At 40.8% G+C, this 17,358-nt stretch overlaps 1 protein-coding gene across 7 annotated transcripts in view; it reads left to right on the forward strand.

The window, feature by feature from the left end:
• The window catches only part of Fgf13 (fibroblast growth factor 13), a 514,864-nt gene that overhangs the window by 383,222 nt on the left and 114,284 nt on the right, over positions 1 to 17,358 (forward strand). The window contains exon 1 of one of the 7 annotated variants that reach the window (XM_087202104.1): positions 15,316 to 15,449. The exons of the other annotated variants lie outside the window; for them this stretch is intronic. Within the exon in view, the coding sequence (XP_087058230.1) occupies positions 15,422 to 15,449 (28 nt within the window). The 5' untranslated portion in view covers positions 15,316 to 15,421. Of the gene's footprint in view, positions 1 to 15,315; positions 15,450 to 17,358 lie in introns of those variants that run through there. 7 annotated transcript variants of the gene reach the window in all.

The following is a 17,358-nucleotide window of genomic DNA, read 5'->3' on the forward strand; positions in this document are numbered from 1 at the left end:
AACTGTGCAGTTTCTGGAATCTGTGACTGCCAGCTGCTTTCTCTTTGCTTTAGTCCAACAGGCTTGTGTAGCAAAAGTTATCATCCAAAGGATAAGAAACCCATTGTATTCATTTGACGGGGCTGCCATAACGAAACACTGGGTAACTTAATAGAAATTTATCTTTTCACAGTACTGGAGGTTACATTTTATGTTGTGTCCACAGATGGAATGTCCTCTGTGCGCACACATCCCTTGTGTCTGTGTGATCCTGATTGCTTCTTAGAACACCAGTCACATTGGATGAAGGTTTGCCTCATTTTAACTCAGTCACATCTACAAAGCCCCTCTCTACAAATATAGTAACATTCTGAGGTACTGGGGCATGCGACTTCAACATTTGAATGCGGGGGTACTTCAATCCATAATACGGTACATCTTCCTTCTTTCTCTTTCTGGGACTATGTTTCCCCATCATTGCTATAAACGGGCTGGAGCTAGAAATTGAGAGATACTGTCCAAAAATAACCGATTCTTTGAAGTACAGATGAGTTTTCAGAAAAGAAATGCAAATCTGTAATGAATTGCTAACAAATAGATTTCCATCATGCAGGATTATTTCTTATTAAACCAATGCAGCAATTTTATTACAGAGTTCAAACTTGCTATATATTTTCATTTGTTTATTAAATAATCATTTTAGTGCCGTTCGTATGCCAGGTGGTAGGCTAAATGCAAGGGAAAAAAAGCTGAACACATTAGAACACATTAGACTATATTTTCTAATTAGCACTTGTAATTTTAGACATGTATTCCACAAGAAAGTACTGAATCCTCAGGTGTAAAAATCAGAACTAATTGAATTTAAACATTATTCTACTTTCAAAAATGGGTTTTTAAGTGTAGAGTCTGAAAGGTTTAATTCCCTATACAGAGTTCTCTGGTTTATTTATTTATTCTTTTATTGGTTGCTGTATTGCAGGAATATTTCAAATATCCATGGTAGGCCAGACACTGAACAAGGTACTGGGGATGCAAAATGAAACCAGCATAGCTATTGCTCCACATTCTGGAGTGGATCTGAGGCTATTTTACTTCATTAAATATTATGAACTTATAGTAGGAGATATGTTGTTGCTTCCAAGACCCCACCAGTTTCAGTGACTCTCTAGAAGGACTTACAGGATGGATGCAGCATACAGTTGTGCTAATGGTTATGCCTTGTTACGTCTATTGGATAAAAGCAAACTCAGCAAAGGGAAAAGGTGCAACCTTGCAAGAGTCCTGTCCCAGAGCTGTCGCACAGGACACACTTATTTTCCCCAGCAACACATGTGGCAACACATGTAAAATGTTGCTTACCAGGGAAACTCATTAGAGACCCAGTGGCCAGGGACTGGCACACAAGTACTCTCTGCGTGGAATACATCAAAATTCTAGATGCCTGGAAGGAAAACAAGTAGGTATTCAGCACAAACCATATTGCTTGTGTAAAACTGTTTACAATCAGTGAGCCGCTTTAAAGGCTTCAGATCAGAGTAAGAAATGTTTCCTAGCCAAGCTCCCAGACATTAGGTACAGGTCAGCTGTGAAAGCAGGCCTTTCTAAGGACCACAGTCTCAGGTCAGTTCACTTGGAGTTGTAGTCATAGGAGGTAGCTTTTGCTCAAAGGAGCATTATAGGGAGCAGAACAGAAGATGGAAAATACAGTAGAAGGTGAAGCATGGCTCACTCTAGAAACTGAAAGAAATTTCATATTCCTGGGAGAAGGCAGCCAAAGTGTCGAATTAATAAGGGTGACAGTCTTCACCATGTCTGTATTCATTCATTCATTCAAAGAATGTGTATTGAGTACCTACTCTGTGCTGGGTGACATGTGAGGTACTGAGTACACAACAGAGAACCAAGCAAATGTGTGTGTCTCCATGGAGCCTGAATTTTAGTGCACGTTATATGTATATGTTAATTTATACTACATCTATTTATTGGAAGTCGTCTCTCCACTTTCAAGCAGAACATCAACACTGAAATATATTTAGCACATTCCGTGATTGGAAGAAATACCAGAAGATATCTTCTATCCCAAATTGAGACTAGGCCTGCATGTTAGTAACCTACTACACATACTACTAATTACTGATAAAGTAGATTTAAGAGGATGCTGCCTTTCTCCCTCCCTCTCTCTCTCTCTCTCTCTCTCTCTCTCTCTCTAATACTGGGAACTGAACCCAACACCTTCACACTGAGCTATAGCCACATCTCTTTTTATGTTTTATTTTGAGGCAGCATCTCACAAAGTTGCCCAAGCTGGGCTTAAACTTGTGATCATCCTGCCTACACTTCCCAGAGTGCTTGGCTTATAGGCATGTGTCATTGTATCCAGCCAAGAGGAAGACATTTGATGATGCTTTGATCAGAGGTCTTGATGTTTTGTCAGTTTTGGGTCTCAAGATCTGAAATCCATTTCTATGTTGACAGCATGATTGTCTTCTTCTTGTTGATAACAAGAGTGAGGAATGGCCTGTTAGGTACTCAGAGAGCAGTGACACACAACCAGTCCAGGAAATAGATTCATCAGCTTAGTTCAAACAAAAGAAGTATCCTAGTGTCTGATCAATGGTGATTAAGTCCTCAAGAATGCTGCTATTTAGCAGGCTGCACTATTCATGTTAACTCTCTATTGTGGTCAGCCAGATCACATGTCAGCCTTATCTCTATTTTATACCCCTGACAGTAGCTCTCAGTTTAAGGAGATACTTCATGAAAGACAAATTTTGCTTTCAAAGGCTTAAATCTTCGATTCAAACACTGCCTGGATTTGGCCACAGAACTAGAGAGATTGAGATGTTTATAGGATTCATATGCTCGTCTCAATGGCTCCAGGAATATTATGGTTTGGCATTACTTATTTTCAGCTTTATTTTCTTTTGGAACTCAGGCATACAGACAGGGTAGATACATCCTCCTGTCTCCACTCTAAAATCCAAACTGTATCATAAAGCCATCAAAATGGAAAAGCACTTCTGGAACTGTAACTTCATTTCTACCAGTGCCATACATATAATACGTTGCTACACATTTACTACATTCTCATATTACAAATAAAGATAAGTAACTAGAGTGTTTCCCTCTCTGCTGGAGGTGACTAAGAAACAGCAAGGAAAAAGAAGTCCTCCAGAGAAGTGAAACTCTCCCTAGCATTTAGCACTGGGAAATGACAAAAATCCAAGCCATACTGACAGACAACATGAAAGAGTGCTTAAATTCCTTAGTGCCTAGAACAGTGCCTGAGACTCAGTATGCCCGTAATATCCACTGAGCGAATGGCTGGAGTAAATACATAAACACAAAATAGGGCCCAGGGAGTGGGTGAAAAATGAAGCTAACCTGTAATATTGTCAGTTACCAGGGTATGTATTTCACATTTATGATTCTTTTCATGTTTCAGCTATAAAAAAATCATCAATAAAAATGAGTTATGGAAGGTGCTGATTCAAACATAGATACCTCTGATTTTCTCTGACAATGAGAAATAGCCTCAAAGGAGAAATGTCTAGAAAATAAATTGTTCACAAAAATATATTTTAGATTAACCCCATGGTCTGTGCTTGAGTGGAAACAGTGTGAAGGAGTGTGTACTTCAAGATAGTTTAAAATTGAAAGGCTTAAAAGCATGGGCTCAGGGGCCAGATAGGCCTGTGTGTGAATTCTAAGAGGTCAGAGCTAGTGAGGTCTTCATTTCCACTGTCTCTGAACTCACCACCCATAAACTTTTTGATAATACACCTCTACGTGAATATGCTTATTTATGTATGTATAAATTACATGTATATATGCATCTGCTAATGTATTTTAGTGATTTATATTATAAACATCCACATACAAATTTGAAAAAGATGAGGAAAATAAATATAATTGATGTTCCAATATGCACCTTTTACATCCAATTTTCTTATCCATGCCTGAAGCTTATGCATCCCATTTTGGAGAACTCTTCTCTAGAATACGGTGCCTTGTAGATGCTCATTATAGATGTTGAACTATTACATGGTTTCAAGTCCAGATTCTGCCACTTAGTGGGTGAGCCTGAGTAGGTACTACTGTCTACATTCTGGGCCTTTGTTTAATCATCTATACAATTGAATAAAAATAATAGGTATATCGGGGGTGCTGTGAAAAAAATAACCTAGTAAATGTCAATAATAATTGCATTGATGTTGAAGATAATGACAACAGTGGCCACTGGGGTTAATTCTTCAGTTTTTAGATGAAATGGTTTAGGGTCATGTAATTGATTATGACCACGGACCGTTCTACTTGATATGGTACATTCCACACACAGGATTTTGAAGTAGGATTGGTTCCTACTCAACATTCTGTTCCAGCTTGTGTGTGTATGCATTGGCGTCTTCCTTGGGAGCTAAGAGCCCATTAAGGGCAGAGACTTTGGGTGATTTTTCTGGGTTATGCCAACTTCTAAAACAGTTACTCTTTTTACTGGGCTGCCTAATGTTCTTAACCTCTCCTGGGTTTCCTTCCCTGACCCCAGCCTCCCATCCTCTTGCCAATCGGCCAAATGCCCCTGGTCTATAACACAGAGCTCCTTTGCATTCTAAGCATCTGATTACTTTTCTGTCTTCTATGCTAAACACCAATCAAAGAGACAGGTTGTACAAATGTTCCCCACACCAGCCTACTGTAGCCAACAGAGAGCCAGGGACATATTAGTCAGGCACCCATTAAGTGTGTGTTGATTCACTTTTCCTTTGGAGATTCCAAGCTTGCTTGATATCTATCTTTCATTAAAATTCCGTACTCATTTTAAAATTTATTTTGATTATGATAAGAACACATACCATGAGACGTACCCACTGACAGTACGGTACTGTTAACTATAAATATAGTGTTGTAACTTGCATTTCCATGTTTCAACCCCTCTTGGTTGTTATCAGCTTTTCCAAACATTGCATAGTTAGTTGTAGAAGTTTAGATTGCTATCTTTCCCTCTAGGTGGGGTTGTTTAAAAAAGAAATGGCCTAAACGCTTTCAAAAAAATAAATGCTACATCAGTCTCTTGGGGCTGCCATAACAAAATAACATATCTTAGGTGGCAGAAATTTCCTTACAGTTCTGGGGCCTAGAAGTTCAAAGTCCACATGCCCTAATGATCAGTTTCTGGTGAGGCCTCTGTTCCCGGCTAGTAGATGGCCTTTCCTCTGTGTACTCATGGAAAGAGAAAGAGATCTTTCATGCTTCTTCCTCTTATTATAGGGACACAGGTCCCATCACATTAGAGTTCCACCCTTGTCACCTCATTGAACCTAAAGACTTTATCTCCAAATGCAGTCATTTGTGGGCGAGGGCGCTAACATATACATGAGGGTGCCTAGTTGAGTTCATAACAGGTACATATCCCATGGTTATCAAAACTCCGTACAACTAAATGAAACGTTCTGTGAAAATAGCTGTAGAAGAAAGAGAATAATTAGTTACCTTATGTGTGAACAGAGAGCTTGTGCAGCTGTGCAGGGCAGGGACCAGTGGAAGCCCAGAGAACTCTTGGGCTTGACCTTATTTGGCTTCTCTCCCTTTTCATGCCTTCAGTTTACCCCTAAAGCTTGGGATCAGTATGGCAAGCCCAGAAGTTCTATTTTCACTAGGTCAAATGGACTGCTTTCTTCAAAGACTCCAGTTTTACCATTTCTGGGTACCAGGCAACAAAAACCTCCCTAAGAGAGGCTTAGCCTGAAAAGCAGAACCCTCAGAGGCAGTAAAGTTGACCGCATCCTTGGAAACATTCTCACTCCATCAAGCCGTGTTCCTCTGAAATGTGGATGGAGAATACAGTGCTAGCCTGAGATGCAGACCCTGGGGAACCCCTAAGGGGGCCTCCCTGAATGATTCTATCAGTCCTGCTAAGGAAGTCTAAGCCCAGGAGACATTAGCCTGGCGGGCCCTTCAAGTGGTTTGCACGGAATGCTAGTATTAAGGAACATGTATTGGAAACAAAGGGTTCTGGGGGCAAATTAATGTGTTTAACCTAGAATTTTCCATATTAAATAGGTTTCTTTTCTGGAACCTTTATTTGAACCATTGGCAAGCCAAATATTAATATGAATCACCAGCAGAGGGGTGTGGAATTCAGCCTTTACCAAAATTACTAATCACAGGAAGCTTTTGGGCAGATAATCTTGATAGCATTAGTATTTCCCAGGACTCGCTCTTGGGAATTCTCACTCTGAAAGATTTATGTTAAAAGTCAAGGGCCGGGGACTTAGCTCAGTGGTTTTGCCACCTGCTGCGCAAGCATAGGGACCCGAGTTCAATCCGTGGTACCAAAAAAAAAAAAAGTGATTGTTAGCAAGCACGACTTGACTCAAAGAGTTCACTCAGGCCTAGCCTTATTGTCACTCTCTTTGTGCCATCTACTCTTCATTCCCTAGGAACACCAAAAGCATCAAAGCTCCCATCTGTCAAGGCCACCTTCTGCTGCTTGCCTGTCTGTTTCTTAACTTAGAAATCCCATAGGATTCTGCTGCCAGCCTCGTCTCCGGGTTCTGTGCCTTCCAGTAGAACTGGCAGGTGTGCAGACCAGGCCCTTGGGATTGTGAGAATCTGGCTTGTTTCCAATGCGATCTGAGGAGCTTAGACTGCGCCCTGGTTAGGAAAGAAACAAACTAATGAAGTCACCAGATAGAGGAGCTTTCTCCCATATGGTACCCTGGGCAGGTACTAAAAGAGTTGCGTACCGGCTCTCTGACAAGAGTCTAATTTCCCCGGGCTCACTAGACAAACAAGAGGAAGTAAAAGATTCTGATCCTTATCAACTGCTTACTATTTACTAGGCTCTGTGCTAGGTGCTTTGCATAAATTATGTAAATGAGTCATATAATCGCCTAATGAGCTGGACACAATTCTTATATCCATTGCATAAGGGAGGAAAGAGAAGTGCAAAATGATGAAGAGGGAAGCCCAAGGAAGCGTAGCTCGCAGTGAGCTGCAAAGCCAGGGTTCAAGCCTGTGTCTGTGAAGTCCTGCAGCCCATGCTCTTCAATACTGTGCTCTATGGCTTCCTAGTGGATCTACAGAAAAAGTAGCTGCCCACTGCACTGCGGTGGTCACATCAAAGCATATGTCAGATAACTACAGATATTCCTCATTTAACCACCTACCTGGTTAACTACTTTCAGACTTCTGACCCTTCTTCTTTTGTACAGTTCTGTACATCTTGTTTATAGAGCCTCAGTGCCTTTTTTAGTACAGTACACCTTGTTTATAAAATACTGTAATTTTGGGTGATTGTAGTGTGTAATAGACTACTATAATTTTATGTTCTGTTATACATTACAGTGCTACATGTAAAAATTTATGCAAATAAAAGCAAAGTCATCACATTGGAGTTTCCTTTGACCATTTCTTTGTAATGTGCATACTACATACAATTCCTCATTTAATGACCTAGTATTGTAACTCAACCACTAATCGAGGAATGTCTGTATTTAAAATAATCACTCCCCACCCCTCCTCTAAACCAAGAGGCAGTTGTTTTCAGGAAATTGTTTTGCATGCAAGAGAACTAGGTTCTTTGGAGACCAACCCAGGCTTTGGTAGGATCCTCAGAGAGAACCTACAACTCTAGTCTCCACTCTTGAGTTAGATACCTGTCACTCTTTCCTGTATCTCTTAACTGAGCTCCCTATGTCTGATCTTACCCCTACTCCATCACATCTCCACGCCGCAAGCACTGGTCATCTTTCTGAAAGCAGATTGATCCTTTCTATGTAAAACTCAATTGTGCTTGCATAAAATCCCAACTCCCTAAAGTGGTTTCTTCAATATTCTCCTCCACACTTCTTCAGTGTGTGCCAGCCACACCCTCTCCTCCATGCCCATTCCCACTGTTACTGCACATTGCCTCCATATACCTGCTGCATGATAGAGGCAAGGTGGTGATAGAGAAAGAACCTTCGTACTATCAGATAGCTCATCAGAAAACGGAGGACCAGGCTCTAATGGGCTATTTTGCCAGCAGGCTAACTTGGGGATAATTTACGTAGGTGATGGGTGATCACAGACTGATGGGCACTTTCTCACAAGTGCTGTTCTGTGACTATATGATACACATCTTCTTCTAATCATCTATTTATGAGATTGTTCTCAATTCTCCTTAGTCAGTAACAAAGATCATTATTTCCTTGGGCTGTTCTTGTCACTAATTAGCTTGCCCTAGTACAGTTCCTGACATACAGTGTCACACAGTAGACAACTTACAGGGGCTAGCTGCCCTCAGGCCCTCTTACAGAGATCCTCAAACTCATTGTCACAAAAGAACACAAACTTCACCTGATTATCATGGAAGACAAGGGTTAAACACATAGGCGCAAGATCTTGTCTCAATGTACAGTTTTCTCACCACTTAGCCTGTGGCCATGCCAAATGACCTCCAGTTTCAAGTGTGTTTTGTCTGGATTGAACTTGTTTTTTATGTCTAATTAATTGTTCCTTCTACTTTGGCCCTAAATACCTTCTCTTCCTCACCAAACAGCCCATCTCCTTTGGGAACAAGTGTTTGACTTTTGATGCCCAATTCAACTATCAACTGCTCTCTGAAGCCTTTTTGGTTGATTTTTACCCTCTTTGAGTCCTAGAGCTCTGAGTCTGGCACTTTTAAACATGGCTCTGGTTGTCTTCCCCAGGTGCTTCTCAGCTCTGGACATACTCCTCCCCAGCATGACCCAGCCTTGTTTATTCCAGTGTCCCAGGAGCCCAGAAGAGGCCTAGCATATAGTAGGCACTGACAAAATATTTGCTGAATCAAAAAATGAAAGGGAACCTAACATAGGGCAAGTCTTTGACATTAATTTTTAAATAGGCCAAGATGATCTTGAGAGTAAAAGAAATGGACAGAGGCCTATAATTTGATTTTCTTCTAGCCCTATAGTCATGATGTGAATCTGGAAAAAAACCCTAAATATTTAACCTCTTTCTCCATAATACTATTGAGAAGAAAACAAAAGATTATTGAAGGGCAAAGTATGTGTTGGCAGGGATTAGTATGCAACTGAAATATGCTATTTGTCCACCAGGGTGTGCTAAAGACACAAAATAAACTGTTCTCCATTAATTTGTTCAGGAAGAGAGGAACTGCAGAAATCAAGAAACATTTTGTTTTCCCTGCATTGCGTACACTTGTGCAAGAAATGAATAACTCTCCTACCATGCTTGAAAATTATGTATGCCCTGGAACAAGCTTTACTGGTAGGAAGAAGCAAACAGAAGCATGCATGAACACACACACACACACACACACACACACACACACACACACACACACACACACAGCACCTTTAAAAGATCCAGGCATCAAATGTAAAGATATATGATCAGTGGCATGTAAGGAGTTTGATCACTGACGAATTTAGGTGCTATGTGCTACAATGTCAGAAGCAGAGTGGGATGAAAACGTGTGTTATGTTGCTTCCACCCCTGCCATAGAATGGTGTATTTGAGAAGACTCATCCAAGTATCAGAGATGGGACATGAATCTGTTCTTGCCATTAACGGTGCATAGACAATAGCAATGCCAGCTATGTATACTAATTCAGATTTATTACTCACAAGACTGTAAGTTATAGTTTGTGAAATCAGTGACTTAGACAAATCAAATTTCATCTTCAAATTCTTACTCCAGTGTATACCTTCAACATATATCTCATAAGGCCTTAGATTCTGAGTTTTTTTAGCTATAATCATGCCTATCTTCTTCTTTAGATTCATCTTTTAGCCAGTGGGCTCTGTGTGACTGTGTGTTTTCCATATTTGAAACTCTTACACATGGCGAAGGTCCTAGTGCATCAGAAAGACTCAGTTAATGTTTTTGGACTGCTTGCTTATTGATCTGTTTTCACCAAAATGCTGCCAAAAATGTCAGGAAGGATGAGGATGCGATTACAGAGGAGACAAGTGAATGGGAAAGAACTGACTAGGGCTAAGAGAAGAGGACTAACTTTCATTGTCTGCTCACCAGGTGCCAGGCACTGCACTTTATATGAATATCTGGTTTAATTGTAATAATAATCCAAAGGAGAATGATTATCACCCATCACCTGTTATTTTTAAACACAATTATGACTCTGTGGGCAGAGTATCTGGTAGGCTGTTATTGAGGCAGTCTCCTACGTTCCTGTGGGGAAAAGGGTTCTTCCCAAATTCCCTCTCTGGCTCTGTAATGCCCAGAGGAAATAAGAGGGAAGTGCAAGCCTGGCGTGGTGGTCCATACCTGTGATCCTAGCACTCTGGGAAGTTGAGGCGGAAGGGTTGCAAGTTTGAGCCCAGCCCAGGCAACTTAGTGACTTATTAATACCAGGTCTCAACATTTTAAAAAAAGAATTTGAAACGAGGCCGGGAATGTAGCTCAGTGCAAAGGCCCTGGGTTCAACCCCCAGTACCACAAAAAGTATTTCTGTGTCGGCAGTGGTGCTGGGGTTTGCAATGAAGAGTTGCAGTGGAAGGCAATGAAGAGTTTCAGTCTTCTGAGTGGTGTGAGGGACTACCCGTGTGATGCTTCTTTCCTGCGCTGAGGCTCTTTAATATTGTAGGAGATGCGTGACTTGGGCAGTGCTGGCAGATTTGAGTAGTTGGATTTACTGGAGAATGCTTTATGGAGGAGAGACACAGAATCATTAAAGCTCTGTGCTGGGAGAAACTATCAAGCATATCTAGTTAAACCACCAGGCAAGATTTTGAAATCCCTGACAGCAGTCCAGCCAGTTGCTAGTTATGTGGCCCAGGACCAGGAACTTTTCCGCTAGCTAGAGTTTCCTCCTCTGCCAATGGGAGAAAACTATAAAAAAGCCTTCAAGGTTGTTTAAATGAGAAAAGCATGTACTCCTGGAACATACTAAGCTTTCTTTGTTTCTGTTGTTGTTTTTGAAAATAGACTTTGTACTTTTTAAACCTTTTTTATTTTTAAAATCGACTTTGTTTTCTAAAGCAGTTTTAGGTTCACAGCAAAGCTAGCATCTGCACATCGACATTGCTAAGCAGACATTTTGTTTGGCATTATGTTTTATGATACAGGGTCTCATTCTGTAGTCAGGCTGACCTTGAACTCAGTTTGTAGCACAGGCTGGCCTCAAACTCCTAATCCTCCTGCCTCAGCCTCCAGAACGCTGGAATTACAGGAGTATGCCACCATGCTCAGAAGTATATTTGTTACAATAATCAGCCTATGTGGATGCATCATTTTCACCCAAAGTCCCCAGGTTTACATTAGGATCTACTTGGGGTATTGTACATCCTATGGGTTTTGATACATGCATTCACCGTTATAGTATCACACAGAATCGCTGCACTGCTCTAAAAAGTCCTTTGTGCTCTGCCTATTCATCTTCCTTCCTCCCAACCCCGGGCAACCACTGATCTTTTTGCTGTCTCTGTAGTTGTGCCTGTTCTGGAATGTCTTACAGTTAACTTAGCAATATGCATTTAGGGTTCCTTCATGTCTCATCATGACCTGATAGCTCATTTCTTTTTAGTGCTGAATAATGTTCCCTTGTCTGGATGTGACACAATTTGTTTACTCATTTGCTTACTGAAGGACACCTTGGTTGCTTCCAGGTTTGGGCAATTATAAGATTGCTGTACACACTCATGGGGAGGTGGTAATGTGTAGATATTGGATTTCAACTCATTACTTTTTATGAAAAGTGGATCTATCCTTATTCTTATAAATTCCTCCCTCCCATAACTTTTCCCTAAGGTGAAGGACCAGTGCAGCCAACATGCCCAATTTGTAGCAAATTGCTCTTATTAATTAGCCAAGAAACTGTGGTGGCACACCAAGTAAACACTGTCCTACAAATCTGTTTACATCAGCTTCTGAGAACATTTTAAAACAATTAAACTATCAAGGCGACCGGGAGACAGAGCTTTGCATTTTAATGGGAAATGATTCAATCTCAGGGATTATTGCCTTTGATGTGTCTGGGCTCTGAAAAGAGGGCGGAGTATTGATTAAGGCCTACAGGAAGGCAGGAAGCTTGTTCGGGCTGCTTGACCACAAAGCAATGAAAGCTTGGAGACCTGTAACCTCTTGGGCTGGAATTAAAGGTCACCTGCCTGAGAGTTAACTAGATTTGTCAATTTATCTTTAGTTAGATTCTGCCTATAGGGACAGATGATGGCTTGTGAACTTCAGAGGAGTACTATTGGCTGATTTGCCGGGGTGGGGGAGGGCACTGAAATTGATGGCACAGTTAGAAAAGGATGAGTGACAGCCCTGAGCGCTGACCTTAGTGGTTACTCTAAGGGGTTAAACCAATGCATGTAGTCACTGCTTGTGTCAACTAACGCAAAACTGCATACTACCGCCTGTGGGTATGTATATTGCCACAATTATGGCAGCCCGTCTCTGACTTCAAGTGCATTGACCTTTTAGGATATACCTCTCACCACTGATTTATTTACAAGTGCTTGTTAGATCACACTTGGTCCTTGCCCTCTAGCCACTCACAGTCCAGTACATTAGGGATTATGTAAATACCTGAATGCAGCCACACTTAATGGTATGACAAAATAAGTTTTTGTTGGGTACAATGAGGGGACCACAGAAGCCACTGTCACCTTGAGAGGTATGAAGAGGCTTGCACAAAAGTCTTCCTAGACTTAAAAGAGTAATAGGCAGAAGATCTTGGATAAGCCAGTGAAGGTATGGAAGAACCTTGGTATATTAAGACAACTTATGCTGGTACTGTGGAGTTGCAGGTAGTACCTTGAGCTGAGGATCTCCTACACAAACCTGACCCCCGGGTACTTTTTAAAGAGTGGAGGACTTTAGTCCTAAGGTATAGAAACTGAAATCAATCAAGCAATGATGAAATCATTGAAGTATATCACCACCTAAGGCTAAGTACAGCGGTGAGTGCTACCATCCCTATGCTACTGTGTTGCTTAGAATCCTCCCATTTGTCACACTACCCAAGACTGTGCTCATTGGGGAACAAGAGAGTTGCTTCCAAAATGCAAATGCTTCTGTGAAAAGTGACAGTGTGCACTTTTAAATCAGAATGCTCTCCTTCATACCAAATCAAGGTCAGCCACATGGAGGACTAGGGGAAGAGGGCAACCTGGAATGCAAGAGAAGATAGGAGCATGGGGTACCCAGGAGGCAGTAGTTATTCATACACTGGCGTTACAGGCAGCCAGAGAGCAGCACAACGGCCCTGGGTAGCTGGGGATTTAGGGGAAAGGAGAGAATGTGTAGCAGAAATCCATTTCATTTCCCTCGGAGTTTGGCTTTGTGTCAGCCCTCAGTTTGTTTATTTCTGTGCCGTCTAGACATGAGAAGACAGAGCTGCCTCCACCCTCAGGAACCCCCTTGCTCCACTGCACTGACCAGTACAGCCCCTGCAGGGCCATTATAAGAAGCCATGGCCCAGCTGAATCTCTTGGTCAGACCTGATAAGACCACTCATATGGAGATGACTTAATTTTGTCCCTTGGGAAATGCCTATTTTAAAGAGCTCTTACATTGGGCAAGAGAAGCTGCCTCCATATTAGGGTTTTCTATTTTTGTCTGAAGGAAGTTGGCATCTCTCCTGTGTAAGGAATTCACTGAAACCGAAATTCTTCCATTAGCCATTTTGGTTTGCAAACAGGGATCTGAGCATATGCAAGCCAATGCCTGATAACCTGAGCACTGGCTTGGCTTCCCAAAGGACACTGGGGAAGACCCCATGGCTACACTCTGAAGCCGATCATCTTGTCCTGTTAAGCATGATTGGCTATTGAGCAAATAAATGGTTTTCAAAAAGGGACAGAACTGACTATATAACTTGCAGGGTTTGGTGCGAAATGAAAATGCAAAACAGCTTGTTCAAAAGGTGTTAAGGAATTTCAAAATGGTGATAGCACAGCAGTAAACCAAGTGCAGGACCCTTCTCAGAGCAGTGCCTTGTCTCACCTCGTAGGTCACATCTCCGTGACATCAGCCCTGCTGAGGAACAGCTCCCCTAGACTTTTGGTTTCTAAGGGTTCCTGATGTTCAGATCCCCAGGCTGTGGATAGGTGGTGGGCAACAGGAGAGGGTATTTGATGTCAGGGCAAAACAGATTTTCTCCATCCTCTGCCTCCTGCTGAAATCAAATCCTTAGAGCTAAACCAATTCTGCTGGAGGCCGAATCCCTTTGGGAGGGGCTAACAATTGCAGGTGTTGTCTGCCACACTCTTAGTGTTGGATGGAAAAGTGGAGGGAGAGAGAGTACAAGGCAACTGTGATTATGCTGAGAAGCTTAAGGAAAAAATATGTAAGTTCATGGAATGCTTTTGAATGTACATAATCTTTCTTCCCGTATAGCACTGAATATAGGTGACGGGGCTCCATCAATAGAGCTCCCTGTGGGTGTCAGTAATTCTTTAATATTCACTGATAGTTACGATATTCAGAACTCGAGACAGATTTCCTTTCTCGGTGACTCAAGGGAAGTTTTCCCAGAGCTGCACAGAAGGAGAATCCAATCTGTTCTATAGGAAAGACTCATTTGCTCCCAGAATAACTTAAATTTCCATTTCTATTTGCATTTTTAACCAAAATAGTGGGTCTTCCATAAAGCAAAAATAAAAAGAATGGCAATTTGGCTTGAGGTTTGGCTTTTCCTTTAAAATTTTATTCTTATATTAACACTATTGAGTGCTTCAGTAATGTGTATGATATAATACTAGAATAGGCTATTTCTTGCTTTTTGTTATAATTAGCTGAAAGCGCTTTTAGAGGGGGCTAGTAGATTCTCTGAATTTTTAACCAAGGGCTCTGGTAAGAAGATATATAATTTAGGCAAAGAACTGAAAGTTCAGATAGAATTTCAACATTTTACAAGTAATTGTTTCAGAGGATTGAGTAACCGTAATTCTTGCAAATGTCTATTTTGCTTGTAGCATTTTCTATTCATCAATAATTCAATTTCAAAATAAAAGACACATTTCTACATCCCCAAAGCTACTGTGGAGCCTTTCAGACTATAAGATTCCTGACTGTGGGAGAAACATCTACCCAGTAAGGCAGCTCGCAACAAAAACTCATGCTGAAGGATCCTGTTACAGACCATTTTTCGTAATTCTAGAAGGCGAAATAAAATTTTGTGCTTGGAAATAATAAGTTTAGGCAAATAGTATGAGCAAAGCTTACATCTGCATCCAAGCAATGGCCTGATTACTGCCAGAACAATACTGCTACATGATGAATCATTAATGATCTGTGAGAGTCATAATGGTCTGTCACTAATGCCCATTAATGATCTCTCTATACCGCAAGTATGGGCTTGATGTTTCTGGCCAGTACCTTGGAGAATACTTTAGATATGCCTTAAACTTTCTCTGATCTCTCTCCGTGTCTGCTCCAAATGTAGACAGCAATTGTCTCAGTAGGACCAGCTTATGAAGAAGCATGGCTTTGTTAAGGAAATCATATTCAGGTAAGATTTATTTAAGTAATGTTGTTGAAGGACATAGGTTTGACAGCTTATCCTGGACATTGATGGCTTTGAAGAAATTAACAAATTTATGCCGGGGATCTTTCTATTGAGATCTTTGTTCTTTCCAGCTGGGACAGGGGCTCTTCTACCCTGTAATCCGTGATGTTTGCCTACTGAACTTAGACTCTTTGAAAAATGCATCCTTTGTTTTGTTTTGTTTTGTTTTAAGATGTTGTTACTGAAAAGTAAATGTGTATATCTGACTATTTAAAGTTGTTTGTATTTAGAAAATGGTGCACTGATTCAAAAGACATTTCCTACCTCTAGACTTACATTAACTTTATGCATACAATACAAAACACTAATTCTAACTTATGAAGGAATAAATGAGAATAAGTAATTGTAAATAGCTTTAAATGTATATGTTTTTAGCTTAGTGAAAGGAAAGAAAGAAAAGGTATCAGTGCTACGGCAGGGAGGACGCAATCACACATTAATCCTGAGAATCATATTAGGGAAATCATAGAAGATGGGCACTCAGGAATGTCTTCAGGGAAGTAGGAGAGGATGTGTTCCTCCATGGCCATGGCGGCAAGGGAGATGCCGCAGATAGCTAGCTACGGAAACCAACGCCCAACAGCTTCCAGCTCTTGGAGAAAAACAAGCGAGAGGTTTCCAGAGCCAGCGGCCACTTTCAAGCATCTTTGAAAACAGCAGGACAGGGATTCTTTTGGAGAGTGCTAAAATCACTCTGTTGGCTACTTTTTGATAGGAAATTTTAACATGTAGTTAAATGAAAAAAAAAGACATCATTTCTCGGAAAAGTTTTTGCCAATCCTCACATTATCTGAATAAAATAACCCCATCAAGTAAATACTTTCATGAAACCCTTTGCACTTTCTTTATCATTGAACTTGAAGAGAATCCAGGCAATGCTAACCTCTTTAAGTGTTTCATTTTGTGAGAACATTTTGTTTCTGATGAGTGATTACTCATTGCCATTTTTGATTTCTTCAAAATTTTCTCCACTGCCCTAAAACTGCTGAGTAGCATGTGTATATGCATATAACTAACTGGAATTAATAGACCTTCTCAGAGTACTTTCCAGGACCTTCTGAGCTACTTAGAGTGGTCCTAAAGCAACCCCAAATGGTTGGGATTGATCTGTATTGTTACATTGGCATTATTTGTTTGTTATTTTGAATCGATCTTCTCACAGAAAGGAGAACAAGGCTCACTTGAAAGGTTAGAGCAGCAAAGATGATAGCAGTGATGAAAATCATTATAGAATTGAACTGTGTTCCCATAATTTATAGCTCTAATAAACTCACTAGAATTTTCACCTACCTGTCTTTATTAAAGGAAAGAACAATAAATTCTATGTTCCTAAGCTAAGGATACAGTATATGCAGCTGAAACATTTATTTCCATCACTGTATAAAGTAATTGAGTACAATGGGTACATTGATTCTTTGCTGAATAAGGTCTGTGACACAGGTAATTGTCATCAAACAATTATTACATTGACATGTGCATCTCTTAATTCTAAATGATCACATTGCCTTCTAAGCTGTTGGGTAAGATTCAAGCACAAACCAACCTTATGCTTACAGAAGACTTCTAGATTGACTGATGGAATGTTATAAATAGACATGTCCATTTTAGTAGATGTATGCTCTTGGGAAACCTGGTCCCTTTGTGGCAATGAATGCAAAATATAGGACAGAGCAGCTGCCATGACTGAAGATGCTGCAGGTGTTCCTCTTTGAAAGAAATATTAAAGGAATCTGATGCTATGTAGGGAAGGCTCTCAGTTCGTGGTAGAACAATGCAAATGAGACCAGGAGAGAGGCTGACGCAATCAGAGAATGGCAAGTCCCAAGAAAGGTGAGGTAGTTTATCTCATTGC

Source organism: Heterocephalus glaber, unplaced genomic scaffold (genome assembly GCF_053883595.1).
Source record: "Heterocephalus glaber isolate CG9 unplaced genomic scaffold, H.glaber_assembly_v1.0 deba00001764, whole genome shotgun sequence".
Lineage (NCBI taxonomy): Eukaryota > Metazoa > Chordata > Mammalia > Rodentia > Bathyergidae > Heterocephalus > Heterocephalus glaber.